The sequence below is a fragment of the Ambystoma mexicanum genome, chromosome 3q (assembly GCF_040938575.1).
Source record: "Ambystoma mexicanum isolate Mex_15411 chromosome 3q, UKY_AmexF1_1, whole genome shotgun sequence".
NCBI classification, from domain to species: Eukaryota; Metazoa; Chordata; class Amphibia; order Caudata; family Ambystomatidae; genus Ambystoma; species Ambystoma mexicanum.
In genome coordinates this window covers 1,253,730,090-1,253,755,396 of record NC_090926.1, presented here as the reverse complement: position 1 = coordinate 1,253,755,396, position 25,307 = coordinate 1,253,730,090, and the positions used below count along the sequence as shown (strand labels likewise).

At 45.8% G+C, this 25,307-nt stretch overlaps 1 protein-coding gene across 1 annotated transcript in view; it reads right to left on the bottom strand.

The window, feature by feature from the left end:
• Window positions 1-25,307, bottom strand: part of YIPF2 (Yip1 domain family member 2) — a 183,004-nt gene that overhangs the window by 56,406 nt on the left and 101,291 nt on the right. Inside the window, exon 9 of the mRNA XM_069604253.1 lies at window positions 21,989-22,124. Coding sequence (XP_069460354.1) covers window positions 22,029-22,124 — 96 coding nt within the window. The 3' untranslated portion in view covers window positions 21,989-22,028. The remainder of the gene's footprint in view (window positions 1-21,988; window positions 22,125-25,307) is intronic.

Below are 25,307 nucleotides of genomic sequence, written 5' to 3'. Positions count from 1 at the left end.
TAAATGCTCACAATGATCTTTCTACTGAACATTGGAGTAAGGAGACCCCAAATGCTGATTTGATTACGGCTCAGAAGGGGGATCCAATAATTGGTAAGTTTTACCAACACATTGAGGACCTTGAGAACTTCCCCCTGACGGATACCGATTACATTGGGAAAGAGGACCTTAGAGTGTTGATGAAATGTCCAAAAATGTTCCGAATCCAAGACGGTTTGTTGGTAAGGAAATCCCAAGCTTGCCATGATCAGTGGGTGGTTCCTACCTCATTCTGAAGCCTGATGTTAAGTCACGCCCATGATGCGGCCACCGCCTGTCATAGGGGGTTTCATACAACACTTGAGATCTTAAGAGAGGTGGCATACTGGCCACACATGGGGCAGGACCTCAACCAATACTTGAAGGGGTGTCTTGTGTGTGCACAATTTCAGCCAACATCCCTCACACACCGTGCGCCTCTCCAAAAGAGGGGGATGACACTGCCATGGTCAGATTTGCAAGTCGACTACTTAGGGCCCGTGATTCGCTCCTCTAGGGGGAATAAGTACATGTTGACGGTGACATGCTTATTTACTAAATGGGTGGAATGTCTCCGGGCCGCAAACTGCAAGGCAGAAACCGCAGCTGCCCTGATGATCAACCACATCTTTTCCCGTTTCGGTCTACCCCAAAGGATCGAGTCAGACAGAGGTAACCATTTTACCAGCGAAGTAATGACTAAGATGTGGGAGATACTGGGGGTTAAAAGGAAGCTACACATTGCTTACCGGCCAGCCTCTTCTGGTGCAGTAGAACGTTACAACCGCACCATTGTGAGCATCTTAAAAAGGTTTGTGGCTGATTCTGGGCCAAGTTGGGATATCCGATTACCTCTGGTCCTAATGGCCATCAGATCTACCCCTTTATCTGCAACTAAAATGTCACCGTTTGAGCCGATGACTGGATGAAGGATGGTGCTTCCCCAGCATTTGCTCTACAGGACCCAAGAGCAAACTTGATCAATGCCTCCACAACTCACGAGTATGTTGAAAATTTAAGGAAACACCTTCAACATGCTTTTGCCTATGCTCAGCGAAACCTAGAAAGATCAGCCGATAGCATGAAGACTCACTATGATTTGAAGACTACTAGGAAAGAATACAATGTAGGGGACCAGGTTGATCTATACAATTTCCAAAGGAACCAGGCCAAACAGCAGAAATTTCTGCCTACATGGAAGGGACCTTTTGAAATTGTAGACAAGATCTCTCCAGTTGCCTACAAGATCCGCATCCCCAAGGGAAGTTTGGCGGAAGGGGAAGACAAGTGGGTCCATATAAATCAGCTAAAGTGTTGCCATCCCAGGCACACTCTGCAGCAACTGGAGGAGTCCTTTGCAATCCCAGAGGGGGTCACTCCAGAGTAATACATTTCCAACCCTAAAATATTCCACATATAGCCTATAAAATTCTATGATTCTTGAATGCAAATGTCTCCTGATGTATAAAATGTATATGTTCGCCCCACGATTAATAGTGGTGGGGAAATGTCTACGAATATGTTTCTGCCGCTTTGCTTTGTCATCCTAGGAGAGAAACCATGGAGACTGACCAAGGAGGACAACCCGGGGACCGGGAGAAAAGATCCGAGGGGCCCGAGGTACCACCCGAAACTCCCATCAGGACCAGCGAGAACCGATCGATCCACCCTGATGGAGGAAAAGATGCTGAACTGTGCCATCTTCGGAATAAGAAGATGATGATGCGGACATCCCAGCGCGTGGATCAAAACATCCTTTGCACCCGACTCCCCCTCGACTCGAAATCAAAGTGCAGTCGGGCGGGGGGGCTTGTCAGGTGTATCGACCCACGTTCAAGTTATTATTCTGCAACATTTGGTGCTGTGGGTTTAGAAAATCCAAGATGGCAGAAAGGCCCACATTTGCGCCGGAATCCAGGAAAACCGCGCAGTTTTTGCGCACACCAAAATAGTCGCCTGACCCAACACCCACCAGTGCCAGCGTGATGGGCCAGAAGCGCCATGAGTGAAACGTGGTGCCAAAGGAAAAACAGCAGTGCCTGTTAGCTCAAACAGTGCTTTGAAATCACCTTTGTTTCTCTGAATGCAAGCTCAAAATGCCTATTTCAAACATTGCAAGACATTCAAAAATCTTACTGAACACCAGCAGACGTCTGGTAGAATGAAGTCTTGTGTGCATACCAAATCTGGAAAGATGAAGAGCCTAAAATAATGTTCATAACAAAACTGGCTGAGCTGTGGATGTCAGCAGCTTAAGTGAAATGGGATTTAAAGCCACTAAAATCGTAATGTTTAAAATAAATGAGTGACCTACTTTTGAGTGTCACATAGGTTGCAACTGTTTAAATGTCATAGTTTTGAACTTAGAATCAGCGTTCTAGCTGCATGTGTCAAAATTGTAAGTTTGATTTGAATGAAGAAAAGTGGGAACAAAAGTGACCTTTTGCTGAAGCCTGGCTTAAAGGGACTGAATTCTGCCCGGCAACTACCCCCGACAGGAGTTGAAACTTGCCCAGCAACTGTATTCACAGGCCTGGCCTGGCCTGCCTTCTGCTGCCCCACCAAAAGGAGATCACACCTCTCTGATTGAATCAGGGGAAGGGTACCTGGGAGCAGGGAAACAGAACAATGAACTTCCCTTTGCTCCAAGCAATTGCTAAATCAGGGGGTCATAAATAGCTTCCTCTTGGAAGGAAATGGGAGGGGCACTGCCTCTGGGAGCCAGCTGAGCTTGGAGGAAGTGGACAAACCAGAAATTCCCCATGTGCTTTGGGAAACCACACCCCTCTGGGCCAGAGCATACATTTGAAAAGATGGATAATTCATAGTACAAAATTGTCAAAATTATATCATGTGATTTTTCTGTGCACATTTTAAGAGGTGTTAGGACTCTGTGGTATGTTCTGGGGGTAGTAGCGGAAAATAGGGTATTACTCCAAATGTATGCATGTTAAAAATCTGACACTTCATCATCTGATGCCCATATTCCTTGCGCACATTTGTGTAAATTCTGGAAAGTTTAGAGGTTGTGTTCTGATGAAAAGGGCAGAATTCTGTCAGAAGTGAACACAACATCTTACAAAGACAGGGATCGGACGGTTTGGCGCTACAGAAAATATGTTAACTGGACATATAATATTAGAAAAATTGTACATAGACAAATATGCATTAAAGTCAAAAATAGATTTGTGTGCAAAGTGACAAGGGGAGTGTTCTTTCTGTATGCCATAAAAATGATGCCGTATGACTCACAATTCAGTTCCCCAGTCAGGCGACAGTGAATCCTATAGCCTATCAGGAACCTCAGAGGGTTGGGCATAGAAAGTCAGCCTTCCCACCCACTTTCAAAAGACATAAAAAGAGCCACCGAGACCCAGGTAGAGACATTCACTTTCCACTTTCTTGCGAAGCACTTTGACGGATGACTTCCAAATTCAGGCAATATCCAGAGACCAGACCGCGGTGCCAGTACCAGACCCAGAAAGCAGAGATGTATCCAAACCGCAGACCAGCCCCAGACCAGACCGCTGTGCAGTGCAAGAACTTTTGCCAGAATCAGAGATCCAGACCAGCAGAGCAGAGAGAACCGCAGCTAAACCTGTGTCCATTCTGTGATTTCAAACCTGTGAAAGTGTCATTTGTCGTTTGAATCTTACTTTATTTCTGAGAATCTACCTCCACCAAATCGTCCGTATCTTTTGAACCATATGTGCTAGGAACGAGATTTAACTTACTTTCATTTTAAAGCTAAGAAACTAGGCTTTCCAACAAGCCCCAAACTTTCTACTCCTTATAGTTTTTCCGCAATCGCGATCGACGCACTCGGAAAAAGTGCCGCGAATTGCAATTTTTCTCAAATTTTGTCCACCTGTCAAAAATAGCTGTCCTTTTGCGTGCAAGTGCTGAAATTCGTTTTCAATCTGATAATCATTCCTGAATAACTGATAGTGTTGACCTGAACCAATTCTAAGTAGCCATACCCTGAATCTCCTAAAGGGAATTAAAATCATTTTTAGCATATTTTCACTTCATTGCAAATCACATTAAAAGTATTTCTGCATGTTTTAAAAGTATCCCTGTTGTTCTAAGCTTGCTAGGGAGAATGGAATTTGTATTGCATTTGATTGTGTTCCTGAAAATTGTGTGCTCTCCCTTCCATCTCCTTATGTTGCATAGGGGGAGGAGTGGATTGTCAAAAGAAAAAGTGATCATATTATCTCTTGTGGAAACCATCTCAGTTATTTCTGTGCTGCATTCTTTTCCATCATTGCATTTCCTTGAAACCCTAAAAGCATTCTCAGCTACCTTATCCTCTCTATACCAACTCCTAAGTAATTACAAAAGTGTGCTAGTGTAATATTATCCATTGTTGATCACTGTCATATTCATAAGTGTGCTATCAAATATTAATTTATTTATAAAAGTGTGATATATATCTTGTTTAATTTTTCAATAAATCTTTTAATTTGCAAAACAAACCTACTTCTTGGCTCAGTGAGGTCAGGGGGATTCAAAGAGAGGGCCATTATACAAGGGTTTATCATCCAGATCTATGACCTTGTCATAAAAATATATAAATAAGGGCTTCCCTTGGGCATCGCAGACTAGGCATTGACTTAGTTGGAGTGCTGAATTGAAGTCACTTAACAGGGGGCGGAGTAAAAATCTCACCAATACCTGGAGCGATGTCAGGAAATTGTATACAGTTTATTGGTTTGGGCTCAGAGTTCCATGTAAAGTTAAGTTTAGTTTGCTTCATTGAATTTTTGTCACGTTCCGTTGAAAGCAAAGTTGTCTTCCCAGCTGGATATGATGCAGAAGGTTTGTGCTCAACAGTTAGCTCTTGCCCCTTTTTATTTGGGACTACAACATGGACATCATTACCAATACTTGGTTTTAGACAGGCAAGGTATCAAGAGAGATGACACAGACAACAAAGATATCGTTCTAACAAAACATTATTATTGACCAGGATGGTGTAACGCCTAACTTGCCCTATACTATGGTGGGATGTTCCCTGCCTAAAGAAACATTAGCGTCTATGTTAGGGAGAATTCTCTGTTTAGGCTGAATTTCCCTACCTAGTGAGTCCCCCAGCAGCTTTGCTGGATTTCTGGGGTTTAATTTTTTTCTCCTGCCAAGAGTGAGACTCTTTTACCCTCACTCTTGGACATGTTGAAGTGTGTTTTCTTGGTTAAACCTTGTGTTGAATGGGCTATGGGGTCTCTTACTCCATAGGGCCTCATGTATTTTTGTGATGTGGGTCACACAGCACCCTCTGTGCCGTGACCCAGGGGTGTCCTAGGGACTCCCCAACATAGACTCCATACCCTGGGACTGACTACTGTCTCCCAGGGCATGTAAAGTCACCAAAGACTTTGCTAGTCTTGAATCCTGAACAGAACCAGTACAAACCATCATATTGTGGACGTACTGGCTGGGGCAATTCGATTGCCCCAGGGTCTGTTAGTCGAGGGGGCACGTCTCCGTCCCCCCTGATCGAGTTTTGGCTGGTGGCAGTGGAAACTACTTTTTATATTCGACCGCGAATATTTCCCTATGGGATTTCCCATTGTTTTAGGCTAACACATTTAATTATTTATTTACGGTAGCCTTAAACATACCACCGGTTTATATATTTATTTTTATAACTCCGGTTGGGACTTTTTGCCAAAACTTGATTCTAAAATGGCGTTGGTGTTCGCCTCTGTAACTCTGACCCAAAGTGGAGCCCTTTGTTCCACTTTTGGCGGGCTTCTCCACAGAAGCCCTCCAAAGTGGTGCCACTCTGTCTGGGGTACTTAGGAGGGGTGGAGGGGGATTTAGGCACCCTGGACTGAGTTACCTTGGTAACTCAAGTCGCACTCCGTCCTGATTGGCCCAAGTGGTGAGCCGCCCGGCTCACCACTTAGCATGGTTGAGTGACAGCTAGGCTGGGTGAATGGGGGTTTGCTGCATAAAAGCAGGGCTTTGGGGACTGGGACTTCAGAAGTCGCCACAGGACCAAGAATCCGACGAGGGAAGAGCTGAGCCGACCTGCTTCGACGACACCACCCGGTGGAGCCCTGCTGAACCGTCTCACCACTTTTTCCCGACGACCGAGGAGAACTCTTAACGGAGTGGCTCCTTCCCTTGACTGGTGGGGACAACCAGTTTTCGCCTTCTTTCCGTTCTTTGAGGTATCTCGTGGCCGCCTTGCCTGTGCCAAGCACCCCGGCAACCGGAATACCACACTTTACCCCCATACCGCGAAAGTCGGCACCAACCCTTTAACCGGAGGACTCCGCGGCTGGTTTCTTCCCGGGCAGTGCAACGACCCTCTTCTTCTGCTCTTCAGCGAGAACTTCTTCTCCCCTGACCGACGTCGAGCCCTGCTGCCACTGCCTGGAACAACTGCCACCGCTGGAGGATCCTTTCCGCTTAAGGTACTGTGTTCTGCCTGGCTTCCCTTGCTACCGACTGTACGGGGTAGATTTAGTCCCCGGCTTTCGAACCTGGGAGTGCCTGGGACACTTTGGCTAAACTTTCTGAGCCACTCTAACCTCTTTTTGACTCTTTGCAAGACTTTGAATCTCTAACTAACAGTGTGATCTTGGGCACATTTTCGCTCCGGCTACTCTAAGAGTGGGCCCTGCCTAGTGACTTTTGCTCACCTGTGACTTTATTCTTCTTTAAGCCTATTGCAAGTGCTCTGGACCTTAGAGTGGTGTGTCTAACCCATTTCTGCTTTTTCTCTCCCTTTCTTGGAAACTACTAGAGTGTCATCTAACGTTAAGCACTCACCTCTGTTTTAATTAAGTGGTGTTTACCTAGAGTTGTCTAGATAGGAGAAAGGATTGAATCTACTTTCATTATAACTGTGTTGAAGTGCTTTTACTATATTTTTGCTAGAGTGTTTTTAACTTATGTGTATTTTAAATAAATAACTATATACTTTTGAAACCAAGCTCTGGTCAGTGTTTGCTTGTGCTATTGTGTTTTGGTACATATTGTGTATACTTTACATACTGCCTAACTCTTCTTGAGAGAAGTCTGACTGCTCAGCCACAGCTACCAGGTAAATCTGGGTGGTACAGACTGCTACCAAAGGGGTTTACTGCTCTACCTGTAGTCTTAAATCTTTTGCAGTGTTCCCCAAGGGAACTGCACAGGTTTCTGCCTAACACTGGTGTACAGCGGTGGGATTTGTATTGAGTATACATTTTATTGTGCTTTAGATACCTTAGTGCAACTAACCACAAAGCTTAGCACTGAAAAAATAAATCCTCTAACATGTCAGTTATAGAAAGCTATAGTCAAGAGTCCCTTGCAGCCAAAACTGCTGATTGTTTAAGAGTGCTCTGTAAACATAAGGATCTCCTGACTAAGGGCAAGAAAATGGAGCTGATTGAAAGATTGTTAGCTAACCAAAGTCTGGGTGATGGTTCAGAGGAACCTATCACTCCAGCAACTGTAGATGACAGTATTGAAGTTAACATGGAGCAAAATGTTGATGATTCTGAGGAAGAGTCAGAAGAGGAGGGTGAGGCTGTTGTGACTGTCCCCCCTAGGCCTCTGCCTGCTCTACCTGCTGTACCTACTGGACCTTTACCAGGTCCCACATTTAGTCCTCAGTACTTTGAACTAGAGAAAATGAAACTAGAATTGGAGTATAAGAAACTTAATGCTCAAACTGACAAGGAACTAAGGCTAAGGGAAATGGAGCTCAAGTATGACTTAGAAATGAAGAAATTATCTGTTGAGAATGTTTCTCTCTCTGGCTCCTCTAGAAGTTCCAGTCCTAAAAGACCCCGGATGCCTAAAGAATTGATTGGTATGTATGAGCCTAAGTTGGATGTGTTGGATTGGTTGTCTCTGTTTGAATATAATCATGGGCTCCAGAACATCACAGGAAATGACTTACTCACCTGGTTGTTCTCTAGGCTTCCCCCTGTTGCAACTGATGTGGTAATGGAGATGGGGGAGGAGGATAGGAAGGACTATGAATGTGTGAAACTAGCTTTGATAGCTAGGTTTGGGAAGACCCCTTCCCAGTATCTTAAGAGGTTTAGGAGCCTCAAAAAGCATGATGGTACCCCTTGGGCTACCTGGGTGAGTGAATGTTTGAAAAACTTAGAGGGATGGATTAAGGGTTACAAGGTGAACACTTATGAGGGGATGAGAAATCTCTTTATGTTGGAGTCAATTTATGATGCCTGCTCTCCTGAGCTCAGACAGCACTTGGCTGATTCACAGGAATTGGATCCTAGGAAGCTAGCTAGGGCTGCTGACTTGTGGGTTGCCAACAGGGCCACTCACAAGGATTCTGGGGTAACTCAGAAGAAGGATGGGGAGAAACAGCCTAAAAAGGACCCCAAAGAGAATTCTAATACCTCCCATACCCAAGAGGGCCACAAACAACCAAATAACCAGGGTAAGCCCCAGGGTAAACCGAATCAGGCTAGTGTACCTTCTGGCCACAAGCCAGAAGGAGGTCAGAGCAAGCCACCCTTCCAGAGAGCATTTGGACAATGCTATGTCTGTCAGGGTACTGACCATATCAAAGGAGATCCCAAGTGCAAGGGTAAACCTGCAGGGATCAGCACAGTCTCCTTAGCCTTCACTCCTGAGGATGAAGTACAGATGGCTAGTGCCCACTTTGAACTCTTTGCTGAAGAACCCTTGGGTCTTCAAGCAACTGTAAACTTAGAGCCTATGGGTCTGGTTAGTCCCCAGAATAGGGTTGTGTATAACTCCCTACCTGTTAACTCTAAGGTGTATTATGTGGACAGTGTTCTTGTCAATGGCCAGGATACTCCTGCCAGGAGAGACACTGGGGCCAGCAGAACAGTAGTGGATGAAAGCTTCTTTCAACCTGAGGATGTGGCCAAAGCACCCAAAGGTCCCACTAAGATGTCTGGAGGCCCTGTCCAAATGGTTCCTATCCTACCAGCCCTCATTCAGTGTAACAACATGACAGTGAGGATCCCTGTCAGTGTTCAGACTGAGGTACCTGGGAAGGTCCTGTTAGGGAATGACCTAAGAACTCTAGGAGTAGTGTCACATACCCCCAGGCCTCCCAGTATGGAGAAGCAGAACTTAACCAAATTGGCTAGACAGGCTACCTTGAAGGACCCTTCTAAGCCTGTGGGACCCTCTACTGAGAACCCCACTACAAGCCCTGGTGTTAGTAAGTTGACCTCTAACCCAGGCACATTTCAGGATAGTATGCTAGGAACATGGGCGCCCCAACCAAGCTCCATCATTGTTCCCCTAGTCTCAGAGTCTCTGACTCCCCCTGCTTCTGAGGAAGAGGTGGATAGACCAACTAGGCCCCTATCTGGACCTGAGAGAACTGGTAATTCTCAGTGCTGGTGGAAAACCAGAAAAGAAAAGTCTAAGGCCAAAAACCTTCAGACTGTTGGACCTTCTACTGAAGACCCCAACTCAAATCCTAATATTAGGGGGGAAACTCCTAAAATAGGTAAGGGTAGATCTAAGAGGAAGGGGAAGCAGGTACATTGCCTAACCCCAACCCCTCCAACCAAGAGGCCTAAGACCCAACCTGCTCCCACAAGAGAGGTGGTGAGGAACCTTGGAGGCCCCTCTAGATCTAAGGGAATCCTTTATAAGGACCCCTTCAAAAAGCCTAACCTAGGTTCAGAAGTTGTACCAACTTCTGAGGGACTGGTCAACCAGATCCCCTATAACAAAAAGACTGATGTTCCTCAAAGGGTCTGTAGGTCCGTTAGCTTGCAGAAGAAAACCTTTGAGCTCTCCATTGAACCTAGGTCAGGGTGTCACCATCAAAATGCTGATGGACTCTCTAGGATGTATATCATCGACTAGAGGTATGAGGTTCATCCAGGAGTGGATTAAATCCTCCTGTCCCTTAGTCTGGGGGGGGCGAGTGTTAGGGAGAATTCTCTGTTTAGGCTGAATTTCCCTACCTAGTGAGTCCCCCAGCAGCTTTGCTGGATTTCTGGGGTTTAATTTTTTTCTCCTGCCAAGAGTGAGACTCTTTTACCCTCACTCTTGGACATGTTGAAGTGTGTTTTCTTGGTTAAACCTTGTGTTGAATGGGCTATGGGGTCTCTTACTCCATAGGGCCTCATGTATTTTTGTGATGTGGGTCACACAGCACCCTCTGTGCCGTGACCCAGGGGTGTCCTAGGGACTCCCCAACATAGACTCCATACCCTGGGACTGACTACTGTCTCCCAGGGCATGTAAAGTCACCAAAGACTTTGCTAGTCTTGAATCCTGAACAGAACCAGTACAAACCATCATATTGTGGACGTACTGGCTGGGGCAATTCGATTGCCCCAGGGTCTGTTAGTCGAGGGGGCACGTCTCCGTCCCCCCTGATCGAGTTTTGGCTGGTGGCAGTGGAAACTACTTTTTATATTCGACCGCGAATATTTCCCTATGGGATTTCCCATTGTTTTAGGCTAACACATTTAATTATTTATTTACGGTAGCCTTAAACATACCACCGGTTTATATATTTATTTTTATAACTCCGGTTGGGACTTTTTGCCAAAACTTGATTCTAAAATGGCGTTGGTGTTCGCCTCTGTAACTCTGACCCAAAGTGGAGCCCTTTGTTCCACTTTTGGCGGGCTTCTCCACAGAAGCCCTCCAAAGTGGTGCCACTCTGTCTGGGGTACTTAGGAGGGGTGGAGGGGGATTTAGGCACCCTGGACTGAGTTACCTTGGTAACTCAAGTCGCACTCCGTCCTGATTGGCCCAAGTGGTGAGCCGCCCGGCTCACCACTTAGCATGGTTGAGTGACAGCTAGGCTGGGTGAATGGGGGTTTGCTGCATAAAAGCAGGGCTTTGGGGACTGGGACTTCAGAAGTCGCCACAGGACCAAGAATCCGACGAGGGAAGAGCTGAGCCGACCTGCTTCGACGACACCACCCGGTGGAGCCCTGCTGAACCGTCTCACCACTTTTTCCCGACGACCGAGGAGAACTCTTAACGGAGTGGCTCCTTCCCTTGACTGGTGGGGACAACCAGTTTTCGCCTTCTTTCCGTTCTTTGAGGTATCTCGTGGCCGCCTTGCCTGTGCCAAGCACCCCGGCAACCGGAATACCACACTTTACCCCCATACCGCGAAAGTCGGCACCAACCCTTTAACCGGAGGACTCCGCGGCTGGTTTCTTCCCGGGCAGTGCAACGACCCTCTTCTTCTGCTCTTCAGCGAGAACTTCTTCTCCCCTGACCGACGTCGAGCCCTGCTGCCACTGCCTGGAACAACTGCCACCGCTGGAGGATCCTTTCCGCTTAAGGTACTGTGTTCTGCCTGGCTTCCCTTGCTACCGACTGTACGGGGTAGATTTAGTCCCCGGCTTTCGAACCTGGGAGTGCCTGGGACACTTTGGCTAAACTTTCTGAGCCACTCTAACCTCTTTTTGACTCTTTGCAAGACTTTGAATCTCTAACTAACAGTGTGATCTTGGGCACATTTTCGCTCCGGCTACTCTAAGAGTGGGCCCTGCCTAGTGACTTTTGCTCACCTGTGACTTTATTCTTCTTTAAGCCTATTGCAAGTGCTCTGGACCTTAGAGTGGTGTGTCTAACCCATTTCTGCTTTTTCTCTCCCTTTCTTGGAAACTACTAGAGTGTCATCTAACGTTAAGCACTCACCTCTGTTTTAATTAAGTGGTGTTTACCTAGAGTTGTCTAGATAGGAGAAAGGATTGAATCTACTTTCATTATAACTGTGTTGAAGTGCTTTTACTATATTTTTGCTAGAGTGTTTTTAACTTATGTGTATTTTAAATAAATAACTATATACTTTTGAAACCAAGCTCTGGTCAGTGTTTGCTTGTGCTATTGTGTTTTGGTACATATTGTGTATACTTTACATACTGCCTAACTCTTCTTGAGAGAAGTCTGACTGCTCAGCCACAGCTACCAGGTAAATCTGGGTGGTACAGACTGCTACCAAAGGGGTTTACTGCTCTACCTGTAGTCTTAAATCTTTTGCAGTGTTCCCCAAGGGAACTGCACAGGTTTCTGCCTAACAGTCTACAAGTCCAAAATAAAAGTCTGTGTGTCAAAAGCTATGCTTGTCCTCCAAACTATAACTAAACATGACATGGGAATCTTCTTAGCAAAATTATGTGTTTGAAAAGAAAGACAAAGCTGCTGCTTTTAGCTCGAGTTCTCCCTCGGTTCTCTGTCCCAAGTTCAATACAGTTCCAATAAAACGTTGATTTCTATAATGTTCAACAAGGTTCTTCAATTCCCTTCTCCAAGTCTAAATACACCACAGTTCACTCACACAAACGGGAGATCTGGGGACTCCCTTCCCCAAGTTCAAATGTAACAGTTCACACAAGGAGGTCCTGGGACTGCCTTCCCCAAGACAGCGTCCTTCTGTTGCCCGAGTCTCGGGGTTCCCTTCCGCAAGATTGCAACATAGCACTCTGTCATAATCTGTGCTGGGGCCTGATTATGGCTATGAATGTTATGATGGTCTGGTGATGTCACTGATATTCTAGGTGGAGTTTTGGTGTGGTGATGTCACTGGGACTGTGGGTGGAATGTTGATGGAGGTTTGGAGTGCTGGGTTCTAATGTTGTCAGTTGGACCTAATATGCTAGGCTGGATGGATGTCCCAGTGCTTTTCTCTACTTAACTAAGAGAAATAAACCTACATGTAAACTACATACACGGTGCAGTGAAGGTCCAGGCCAGGATCTAGGTCGGGGATTCTGAGAGTCCACTGCAAGTGGTGACAGAGGCAGTGGTAGGGCCTAACAACGGGGGCCCTGTGAGTTCTGAGGCAGAGCTGTCAAGCGTTGGTTGCGGTCCCAGTGCGACTCGGGATTTGTACCAAGGAGCGGAGGAGGAGCTGTCCATTGTCAGGTGGCGCCGGGGCTGAAGTGGCCCATTGCCTGGAGCAGCCGGCGATTTGTGCACTCTGGTGGGGCTGTCCAGAGTCTGACAGAGGTTCGGAAGGGGGCTGCGGTGAAACCTAGACAGCCGGAGGTACATCTGTTATTGCTGCGTGGAAGGAGCATCCCGTTTATTGGGACCAGCAGCGGCAGGCGTGTGGCGTCTGATGAAGAGGGCCCTGAGGTGTGTGGGGGGCTGCTCCTGGATGGTGCAAGCCTGCCTTCTTATGTACATTTGCAGGCCGAGGGGCGATCCGTGCAGGTCGGAGCGGTCAAAGCAGGTGCAGCTGAGGGCGCCGCTGCTACAAGGGGACATCATCGTGGGCTGCAGTTCGGAGCCCGTTGGTGATTTTTCCTTCAGGTTGCCGGGTGCCGATACAGTGACGTCAGCAGGAGGTGGGCCGGCATCGGTGGGCGGAGGACTGGCGTTCCAGCGGTCCCAGCAGGAACGCAACATTCCTTTGGAACACAACGTTGGATGCGGTGGTGCCGTGCAACAGGGATGCAGGGTCCCATTGGTTTACGGAGTCGAGGCGCAGCAGTTCCAGGAAGTATTTAATACTGAGGAGTGTTTTTTACATGGCGTACTGTCGGCCAGGCTTGGAGGAATTTGTTTATTTTACTGTGTGGTTTGTCCTGAGGACGGCGGATGTGGATACATGTGCTGTATTTTTGGTCTACACTGGAGAGAGTTGGATCCAGAGTCTTGGGGACACACAAACTGAAGGATGCATTGGATCTAAAGACTAATCTGAGGTAGGCGTTGGGTGAGGCCGGTCATGCTGTTAATGCTGTTTGTGTTCATGTTGTGGCCTCTGGGTTAGTAAATATATGGTTTGGTCCTGGGTTAATGTTAGCAGTCTAAGGCCTGTGATTTGATGTACTGCTGTTGTGTTAATGTGGTGGCCTGCTGTTTAGGCCATTCCCATGGGTTTGCTCTATGGACTCATGAATGGGGTTCATTGGCAAAGTTTGTAATGTTAGTGTTGGTGTGGTGATGTCACTGGGACTCTGGGTGGAATGTTGATGGATGTTTGGAGTGCTGGGTTCTAATGTTGTCAGTTGGACCTAATGTGCTGGGCGGGATGGATGTCCCAGTGCTTTTCTCTATTTGCTAACTAAGAGAAATAAACCTACATGTAAACTACATACCTTCTGGTGTTCCTGATTGGGAAGGAAGCATAGTTTATATCACACTCACACTGGTTTCGTCGGCTCAATGTTCAAAAAGAAAACACCTTCTGGTTTGCTCCCCTCATTGATTTACAGTTCTTTACAACTTATTTACCAATTAGGATTTCCTGGTCTAGGCACAGATGTCAGACTGAACAGTCCACCCATCACAGGTCGTGCAACCATAAATCTCCCCAAAGCTGCTGGGCCCATTCATAGGCTCTTCTGCCTGGAGCTTTTACTTTCCACACTTATATTCTTTCAGTTTCACACTGCGATTTGCTGGCAATGTGCCTGTGATGTTGGTTTAATATTAAGTGTCCAGTCACCATTCCGCATATCGTTGTTCATTTAAACTGCAGTTTTCTTTCAGTTTGGTATTCAATATACGTAGCATACACTTGCTCTCACTCAAATAGCAGTTTTTGTTCAGTTCGGAATTCAATATACTCAGCATGTACCTGTGTTTACTCAATAGTTTTCTTTCAGTTTGGGATCCAATATTGCACTTGCGTTCCCGGTCCGTTATGTCTTTGCAGTCCCCTCGAAGTGCTCCGGTTTCCCCAGTGTCCTGTAGAGAAGCAGACGTGTAGGCCATTGATGGAACATGCCCCCTCACCTCCGACATATTGGATTAAGGACACAAAGGCACTGCATCGCACCAGGTATCATTCCAATACTTCATTGCGTGTATGAGAGACAATATGCATTTAAACAACCATATCGAAAGCACCCACAAACTGAAGTGGTAGCATGAGATTTGAAGACAACACTGAATATCGTAGAGCTGTAAAGGAAATCTGACATGTGTAAAGGGATGTCATAAGAAGACACAATGATGCACTGAAACAAAATAAGAATACTTAAAGAATGAATAAGTAACGTGTACGAATTAGAAGAAGCCATATATACCAAGAAGATAAATAACCAGTAAACGTATATACACAGAAACGCAAGGCAGATAAGTCACATAGAAGCTTGAGGCAGTAGAAAATATAACACAGGTAAAGCGGCCATGCTGAAAAGATGGACGTCGGCTCTGAATAATAGTACGCGAAAAGCTCGGAGGGGAGAGACCATAGCTGCCAGTAACTGGAAATACAAATTTGTGCATGAACAAAGAATAGTTGCTGGCTAGAGATCAAGGATGTCATAATAAGATGCAAACTGCAGAGTACAAAGGGAGTCAACAAGGATAAGCAATGTACGCAGGACATATTTCTCTTGGATTAAATAAATGAGCAAACATTTGTGAATGCCAACTATTGACAATGACGAAGCAACCAAGTCTCCAGAGGCCGAAGTGGGTAATTATACCCAATATAATTAAATCAAATAGCACTAAATAGAAGGTAAGATAGACACAATCATGTTCTCCTCACACGCGGTGCAAGACCAGAAAACAAGGCCTATTCATAGCAGACTTAACTTCCCTTAAAGTTGCAGAGAACATCCAGCAAGGTTGTGTATAAAAGAGAAGCCTTGGCTGATAAGAGATGGTAGAAGAATTGGCAAGTGGGCAGTAGTCTGACGTTCTCTGCACCTGGGTTTCGTTTTGCTTACGTGCTGCTGAGTCAAAGTGTCCACGGTTCGGAGAGCATGCCAACCAATCATAAGGGCCTATGCAATGGTGAGCATGCAATGCTGCAGGGGCCAATCCGTTGCGGTTATATACTGTATTATATGTAGTTAGGAGGAAGGCACAGTTCACACAACAAGGAGGTCCTGGCACACTCCCTTCCCCAAGAAAGCGTCCTTCTGTTGCCTGAGTCTCAGGGTTCCCTTGCTCAAGATTGCAACATAGCCTATCGGATGAGGGGAAGCCAATAATGCTAATAGCACAGAGACTATAAGTAGATATGTTCCCCTAACCAATCCCTCCGTCTGATAGGTTTTATTTGCCACATAGAATGACATCATGGCTGACGCACATCTAGGTATAAAGCCTTTGTGTGCCTGAAATGTTGATGAGTGTGTGGACTGCGACTTGTTGTTCGCCATATTTCCCCACTTTATTGAGTTGATAATAAAGTAGTATTTTGCCATATTCTTTAAGTCTTTCTGGTTATTTGCACCCAATCTAATTTATTATGGTAATCCCATTCTGTGCATAAGAACGCTCAAAGGTGCTACTGCACAGTCCTTTGATACTTACCGGCTCCTTTCGGCGGCTTCCGCTGTTCACGCTTGGCTTCTTTGTTGCCAGGAAACAGACCACCAGTTTGCTGGGTACGTCTCTGCAAACACACTGGCTTCTCTGCTTTGCTTCACACGTGGTCTGCATCCCCTCTGATCTCTGTGGTTTCTGCAGCTCCAGCTGCACCCGGGTTTGGACGCGGATGACTTTTCTTGCTCCTCTGCTGTACGGCAGTGCCTGCTTCCCACCCTCCAGGATGAAGGCTCCTGGTCCTGCAAAGTTCCTCTGGGAGGTCTCCCAACATCGTTGCCGGCGTCTGGACTATCTTATCTCTTACCAACACAACGGATTCTCTGCTCTCCTGTTCTCTTACTGCCCTATCTTTTCTTTCTCTCTCCCCCCCACCTTCCATGGTTCTGGTCTCCACCTTTTATACTCTTGCTCGTTAACAGGCTGCAGTTGAAAGGGTTTAGACTCAATTGCCTGATCCTGTCTATACCGGTTAGTGTGATATGCCTGATCTTCAATAGTGGATGCCTCCAGACCCATCTTCTTCATCCCAGTACTAGAGTGGTGTTTACAATAGGCAGTCTGCATTACTCTTAGTTGCTTCTTCCTCTTCTCAGAACTTGGTGGGAAATTATAGGGAAAGATGGGATAAGGTTGACAATATACCATAAAGACTGAGGGAGGGGAGGGGGTAGGTTAGTATTAGAAAAGGGGGGATGCTGTGTCTCGCCTTCAGGTACTCTCTCCCCAATCCCCCTCCACCCAGGTGATCCTACTTTCTTTTCTCCACCCCCAGGGTCGGGATCCAAAAGCTATGGCCCTTCCCTGGCCACCTGAACAAAATATCCCTGGGGAGTAAATGTGAGAGTACCCTCAGGTTTATCACAATAGGCAGTTTTGATTTCTGAACTGGAGAAGAAACATTGTTTAATAAATATTCAACTTCATTCATTAGCAGATTGGCTGCAGCGATCGGTCTTGTAACAGCTGTAGTGATTTTTCTTGAGCCGCATGGGGGAGACGGGTGGTCTTCCTTACATTTAGGCATAATTGTGGTTCAACACCCTATTTTAAATGCAAGCCATGCCTGCTTTAGAGATGGTGTTAAAGTTTAAATGGTACTGTGGGTTCCAGACCACTAAGGTATGATGGTGCAAATGGTTGTAATTCGAAACTTTGGGAAGTCAAGGTCACAAACAGTGCAGGAGAGGGTCCTAAGTCGCTCCTTAATCACCAGAAAGGTGGGGGGTGGGGGAACCTCTGTAGTTTTCCTGACGATTCACAGTTCATCAAATCTCAAATTTTTAAATAGATGACCATATTAGAGACGGCTTCATCACATAAACTACAGGCCAATGTAGAAACGTTTTTTAAGAGTGACCATTACCCAGTGTTGGTGTACAGGGGTTCCGGTATCCATATATGACTGTTCATTGTCTTTTCATCAAAGCATTTAGCCGAGGCGCTTGTGGCCATTGACTATAAATGTTATCAGAGTGGGTCTATTGCTATTTCCCTAAGACCACTCTCCTTTCGCCACAATCTGCTGTCAACAGCAAGTAAATTTAGTGCCAACGTCGTCAGCCCTAGGTCTGTTCTACACTCCAGAGTGACATACCTTCATCCGCAGAATTAACCTTTTCGTCCTCCAGGAGACGTGGGCAGTTGATCCATTTCTGCTCCAGGGATAACAATCCTTTCATATCCCTGCAGCAGAGGGACAGACCCCGCAGTGGTATGTTAGTTTGGATTTAGGAGACATTGGGATGGGCAACAAAAGGTATTAACATCATCCGACCCCGATATCCAACTGTTGCTTATAAAGACCAGCCAGGATGAATCCTTTTGCTTGGTTAATATCTACAACAGACCTCTGAATTCCTGCGGCATGGCCAATTTGGTGTGCCTCCAAGATCTGCTAAATAATAAACATACCCGTGGTTCCTCACTCAAATACACTCTAGTAGCTGGAGACTAATCTGCAATTGAAACCGTTGAAAGATCTCAAATGGTAGTGGAATGATCAATATTTGGCTTGGAATATCCCTACCCTTTGTGCAAGTTATCCTCCAAGAACTAATCACTTAGCAGTAGAATTCTCATGCATTATGTATAACCTGACCCCAAGAGCCGTAAACAGAAGATTTGCTACAGACCAACCAGCCAAAAAGACTTAACTGCCACAAGGGAGCTCATTGATTGACTATATATTTATATCAGCAACCAATTGGGCATGAGGGGATAGCTTTGAAGTAATCGATCGAACTGAAAATGGTCACCTGCCACTGTCCATCTCGGTTTTAGGAAACAACATGGGGGAGTTTAAAGAGAATGTTGGCATCAACCAACAGTCGATAGGGATTGAGGGCCATGCCCATAAATCAGTGAGATGGGAGGATGCTTTGACACAATCGAACAAGCAGTCAATTTATGCTTCTATTCTGAATAATCTTGGAACCATTAACAAATTGGGGACTACGGATGGGGACATTCTATTGGAGTTTAAGAAACTCAAGATGAATATCTTAACACATGTCTCTGCCCCTGCTCATTGGATCAGACGGAAGTGTCTAGTAGTTGCTGGTGGGTATGACGCAATATGTAGAGATACCAAAAGAGAAATTGAACATCGCATAAACTCCCCTGGGTGTAGATGGGCTCGAGCTATGCTTGATAAGAACCAAATACAAGAAGAAAAAAAAGGGGGGGGGGGGTTGCTGTTCAGAAATGGGGGGGCTCTTAACAATGACATCCAGGAGGGGTATAGTGTGTCATTCTGGAAAATGGTCTCTGATAGGGAGTTGAACAGGGATCACACTTTGAACTGCTGTATTAACCAGGAGGATTGATGGTCCAACTTCTCAGCACTATACGGTTCCCTTGATCCATCTAATCCCTTCGATCTGCCTGCTTGGCCAGCCCATCCAGTTCCCATCATTTCATTAAAAGAAGTGGAAAAAGCCATTGGCTCTACCAAGAACAACTAGGCCGCGGGCTCCAATTTGATCCCAGCAGACCTCTTCAAAGATGAGGCTTCTATTTGGGTGACGATTCTATGTAAACCTTGTCATGCTATTTTACTTCAGGAGTGGTTTCCAGAACCCTGGTGTGAAGCGATCATAGTTCCTATATATATACAAGAAAGGAGGAAGAGACTATCCAACCAATTACAGACCGATTTCCCTCCTAGACCGCTCTGGAAAACTGTTTGCTAAAATAAATAATGTTAAACCATTTGCAAGTATGGGTGGATATTTGCTTGATTATCGATTTCCAGGCTGGCTTTAGGAGGGGAAGAGGCACGGTGTACCAATGTTTTTCTTGTCAATTCAAAAGTACACTGTTTATGAAAATGAATATGTACGTTTTATTTCTAGACTTAAAAACAGCATTCAACTTAGTCTCAAGAAGAAATTTGTGGCAGATGTTAGAAATCAAGTAATGGGGGACTTTACGGGATACTATTGTCTCTAAATTATATTTTAGGAACAGAGCCCGAATTAGCTATGGGCTGGGTGGCACACAGACAAGATCCTTAAAGGTAGAAGCGGGAGTCAGACAGGACTGTCTTCCATTAAACATTTATATTCAAGAAATAATTATTGCGTTAGTAAGTGGGTGTCAGGACTGTCCCAAGATGGCTTTAGTTAAATTTCTGGTAAGGTGCTAGGAGGACGACGCAGTTTTAATCGCTACTACCCCACATTGTCTGCAGAATTCTTGATCCATGGATAAATGTAAAAAAACTACGCCTAAAAATGAACTCCGATAAGACAAAATCAATGGTATTTACACCGCAATTTGCAAAACCTGTGACTATTCCATTGGAGATTGAGGTGTGTGCGTTTTTCTTTCTCTCCTCTCTTCCCTCCCCTCCCCCATGACCCGTCCCCCTATGGTTAAGACAAATGTATTTAAGACCAATTTTGCAGGTAGTTGGCATTCGCTCATCAAATTATGCAATGTTATTTTGGATTCAAAGCCAGCGCCCTGTGGTTTTGTCTTTACCGCCCGCTATACCCCCAGAGCTTGGATGCAGAGGACAAGGGTCTTGAAATAACAGTACATGTGTTTTAATTTTAACAAGGGCTGCGAGCATTGCTCTCCTCAGGCGTTACATTGTTTTCAGAATTTCCACCCTTGATTATGGTCTTATTTTAGTCTCTTTACTGTTTCTGTAGTTATTTATGTACTAACTTATTAAAGGTTTTATACTGTTATTTTAGTCTTCTTATTGTTCTGTAGTTTTTATGTATTAACTTAAAGGTTTTATACCAAAGAAAAGTTGACGAACGAACAAACGATAGAACAGTTGTACCCAAGGACACTCTTGGAGCAATGACAGTAAGCCAGCAGCCGCCACTAAACAGACCTTACAATTGAAATTCGTACAGCTCAAAAGAGCGCTGAAGTGTTCAACTCTGGTAGCAAATATAGACCACATGCCAAATTAGAGCACCTCAAAGTGGTAAGACAATTATGCAATAACACTGTACTGAGAAATATCCTCTTACAAAATGCATTACTTGGTGTGCAGGCTTGGTGTTGTCCAGACTCGGTAGGTGCAAAGAGCTTTGGGGAGGGTGGGGAAGAGGAGTGCAATAACCTAACCAATCACTTCAAGTAGAATCAAATCAAGTTACACAGCATTCCTGGCTTTGGACCAGCAATAAGGTTGGTTCTCTCACAAAGGGCCACAAAATGTAGTCTGTGTGCATGGGCCCTAGATGCTGCCAATAGCAGAGGATGAGACGCTCCCTGCCTCAGACTGCCACTTCGCTGGGCCAGTCCTTGTGTTCAAGCTGAACGCCCTTGCACTGTTACATGGACAGACACCACCTGGTCCTAAAGGATGACGTGACCTGCTGCTGGAGATTGACACTGTGCCCCCTGCTTCCAGAGGCACCGAATGGCAACTGCCATCTCATGCATGGCCAACCTTAAGCAAAATGAAGGGTCAAGCTGAATACTAATTTATGCAACTTGTGCACTATACAGTAAGCCTACATCCAGGGAATGCCTGTAATCTAGTAATAGAATCCTACCAAACAAAAAGATGAATCGGTGCACGAGGCTAAAACTATCAGATTACTGCGTTTATGTTGAATGTATACAAATTTAAGACGTTCAATTGAAGCTTGAAACAAAACTGTTACTCAACTGAGCAGCATTAACATTATACGCTGCTTTTTTTTTTAAAGAAAAGCTTTCTGATTCGCAATGTGCACATTGCACCACGTTGGTAATAATAATTTGTTTGTGTTTTTCATTTGCAGAGTGGGAGACTGGACCCGATGCTGAGTAGTTACCCAATGGTAAGTATAAAACCCACAATAAAGACAGGGGTGTAGCATTTGCCTCGGAAGTCAATACAATGTGTACAAATACAAGATATTACAGCATGGGATGCAGGAGGGATAATGCAAGAAGCGCTATATAAAAGCCTGATACTATGAGGTCTTAGATGAGGGGCCATCAAGAAAAAAAAAGTTATCCGTTAGGGGACAGCAAGAAAACAATTCGGGGGACCTCATACCAGCATGTCACTTTAGATGTCACGCAGGGTTATGTATTGTGTACATAAAGGTAACACAAGGTAGCAAGTTAATCAAGGTATTGCATACTAAAAGGATCCCTGGTCACTTTAATGTGGACGACCAAAGCCTTTGTGTCAACGCAGGACAGGAAACTGTTTGCGACTCTGCAACACTTCTCAGCTGCTGCCACATATTGAAAATTAGGTCTGGCACGATCCCGGACATACCTTTCATACAACAGCTGCGGCAAGGCACCAGCTAGTTCAGCTAGTTCTTTGGCTTTGTTAAGGCTTTCGTCATCGTTGCCACTGTTGTTGTGTGTTGCCCAGGTTCGGTATTTGCTGGTATTCTAAAGAAGTAGAGCTGGAATTAAATACAAAAAATGGAAATGAGCACTTAGTTGCACCTTGGAGTGTTTCCGCTTACAATACAGCCACAAAAGGAACTTTACTTTTTTTGTTCACACTGCTACCCCCGGGGGGCACCTTGCGCAGGTGCACGTGTCCTATACAAGGTTGGGAAAACCATACATGTGGAGAACAAACTGCATCTGCACCAGCAGAGAAACACGTCTGCACCCAGGTAAGAGATGGCAAGCACAGACTATATTCTGGCCTGGATACACATTGTGGTCAGATTTCTACAAACCCACACCTGCTGCCAGAGGTCACAGTGCCTACTGTTCATCACCACTTCCAGCAAATACGGTGTAGAGTCAGAACACAAATCATCATTCAAATTGGAAACAAAGTGGTCTCAGACAGAAGAAAATGGGAAAAGGTGGATGCTGAAGCCTAGTAACTACTGTACTCCTAGCCTATAGTCACCTTTCCACCATACTACTGGGTATTCTTCCAGTGGGACGGTTCCTGAGCCATTTGCTTTGCAAAATGTCTTCTCTTTTAAATGTAAGTACTCATGTAGGCTTCTGCAGTTAGGAAGCGGGAGCCACCCACTGACTCCACCCCCATGGCACCACTTATCAGAATCCTTTTCCACATATCAGCCGGTCGCTTGCTCGCCACTTTTGAAGAGAGCTGGAGGAACGCAAGGAGAAAAGGGGGATCTGGTCTACGACAGGGGTTTGCAACCTTTGGCTTCCCAGATGTTTTGGACTACAAATCCCATCATCCCTAACCAGCATAAGCAATAGCCAGATGTAATGGGAATTGTAGTCAAACATCTGGAGCCAAAGGTTGCAGACCCCATGTCTAGGAGAGCGATAGTTACTACACTAAGTAATGTTCTTACTCGTGGGTACTGTTCCACTTCCTCTATACTAATGGGAGATTGCAATGCATAAACTAAAACTAGGAGGAAGAAACCTCAATTGACTTAAGCAAACCGATTCCCCAGGATGACTGGCCTAAAAAAAGTGTCCGACAGGAATTCCCATCCATACAGCAATGTTTGCATAAGGAGGAAGGGGTACTCCAATTTGCTACCTTGCTAATAGTGTGTCATGGAACCTGTCTTTGAAAGGCGACTTGAGTTGCTTTTGCTCCAAGTACATGAGCAGGTATTTCTTTAGGATGAGTCAGTTTCTAAAGTTTGTAGTATTCTAGAAAGCAGGAATCCATCAACCTAGCTATCGAAGCTTTGGAAGCTTGCTGACTGAAGAGAAGAGCTGTCACCTGTTTTTCAGATATCCTTGTCACAGAATAATTAAAATTAGAAGCCCACCACTCATCAAGACATTGCAATATTATGTTAGCCTCCAAGTGAGAAAATTGGAAAAAAGTCGAAAAGTGTTACCCCTTGGCTGATATGAAGGAGGACACAACCTTTAGAAGAAAAGCCATGTACGTGCGTAGAACCATCTTAGCTTTTTCCCCATCCTCTTCCTTCCTGGGTCTGCAGTTGCCGGCGGCTGCTCCTGGCTTATGTGACTGCCAAATTCACCTTTGCCACAAAGCATCTTCTGCGGCTCTGCACCAAGATTTTCGGGAGCCATCACTTTTGGGATTGCTCTGGCCCCTCTCTCATTTCCCCACTCACCGCCAGCTGCCGCTCTGTTTCGCCATTTGCTCTGCTCTTCCTGATCCCACATTTGTTGCGCTTTGCGGTGCTATCTCACAGATTGACAAACCCTTGTGAGTCTCTGTGTAAGTTCCAGTGTGTGGCTAATCTTGATTCCAGCTCTACCCCCTGACCTGTCCATCAGCACTCTCACCAGTTGGTCTAGATAGAACCTCCGTTGCATCCCTTCCTAGGGACTCCCTGTGTACCTTTGATGGTCATTCTCTTCCCTGTCTTTCCAGAACTCTGCTTTCTATTCCTGGAAGGAACTTGCTCAGACCCAGAGGACAGTCAGCAGTGAACCCTGCTCTGCTTCCCATTAGTGTAGCCGCCTGCCAGAACCGCCCATCCATAAATGTAGGTAGGTGCTGAAGTATGTGGCTATTGCAGACACCAAAAGGAAAAAGGGGCTGTTAATGTGTGGGCCCCAAACCTAATCACATCGTCACGCTTTGGGGTTGTTTTTCCTCTGACTCCACCCTGGGGTTAGTCTCGCTCTACTAACTGACCTTGGGGGTTTCACTCTCACCCCTCCTCTGGGTTTCACTCCATTCACAAAGCCTTGGGGTTTCACTCTGTTCAGTCCAGCCTGGGCTCTTTTCTCTCCCACTGCGTCTTGGCGCATTACTTCGTTGACCCCACCTTGGGCTCCTCTCTGTTTCGCCCCACCTTTGGCTTCAGTCAGTACACCCCGGATTGGGGCCCTTTCTTTCTCACCTGACGCTCGTTGATCTGGGCTTCGTTTTGCTCCCCCTGGCTAGGTGTTCCCGGGGTTTCTGCTTCGACAGGGCCATAGGCCTCCCACAGGCCCGGCCACCATTGGGTCTGCCACACCTTGCAGAGTCCTGACAAACCTCCCAGGAGGCGGGTCCTCGCTCTCTGCAACTGTCCTTTTCTTCCTGCGCCTTCGATGATTGGCTCTTTATCAACCCCTTTGTTAGGGGGTGGGACTTCCCACGATTCTCTCGTTCCCAGCTGATACTTTGTAGCGAGAGGGTCAGAAGCTACACCAGCCACTCTTACAGGAAGTTTCAGGTTTTCATAGAGTTCACTAGTGGTGTAGCCAATAAAGACATTGTGATCTAGGGAATCCTCAAAGGTGGGTGGGGGAGAGGGTGGAAGGAAAGGTCACCCCCAGTGGCTCATCTCCTAGCCCCAAAGAGGGTGACTCCCCCTTGGAGAGAGAGGACGAATCCCCTTGATTCGTCACACAATCCAGACTTGAATGACACCTGATGAACTGTTGGAAGATCTTACTGAAAATCTGTGATTTCCCTCCCCAATCTTTGATAGGCTACGGCCAACAAGACCTCTGTATTTGCCTATATCAGATGCAATGCTTAATTTGCGTAGGCCTTTGTAAGGGTAGAAGTAAGACTCCGACATGGAGGGGTCATTGCGGTTGGAATAAACCTTTATTGAAGTGAGAAAATGAAAAGAAAACCCTATCTTGCCCTGGTGCTAAGAGGGGTTTCCCTGCCTCAACTAAAATTACTAATGTCACAGTCAGGATGTCAAAAGCAAGAA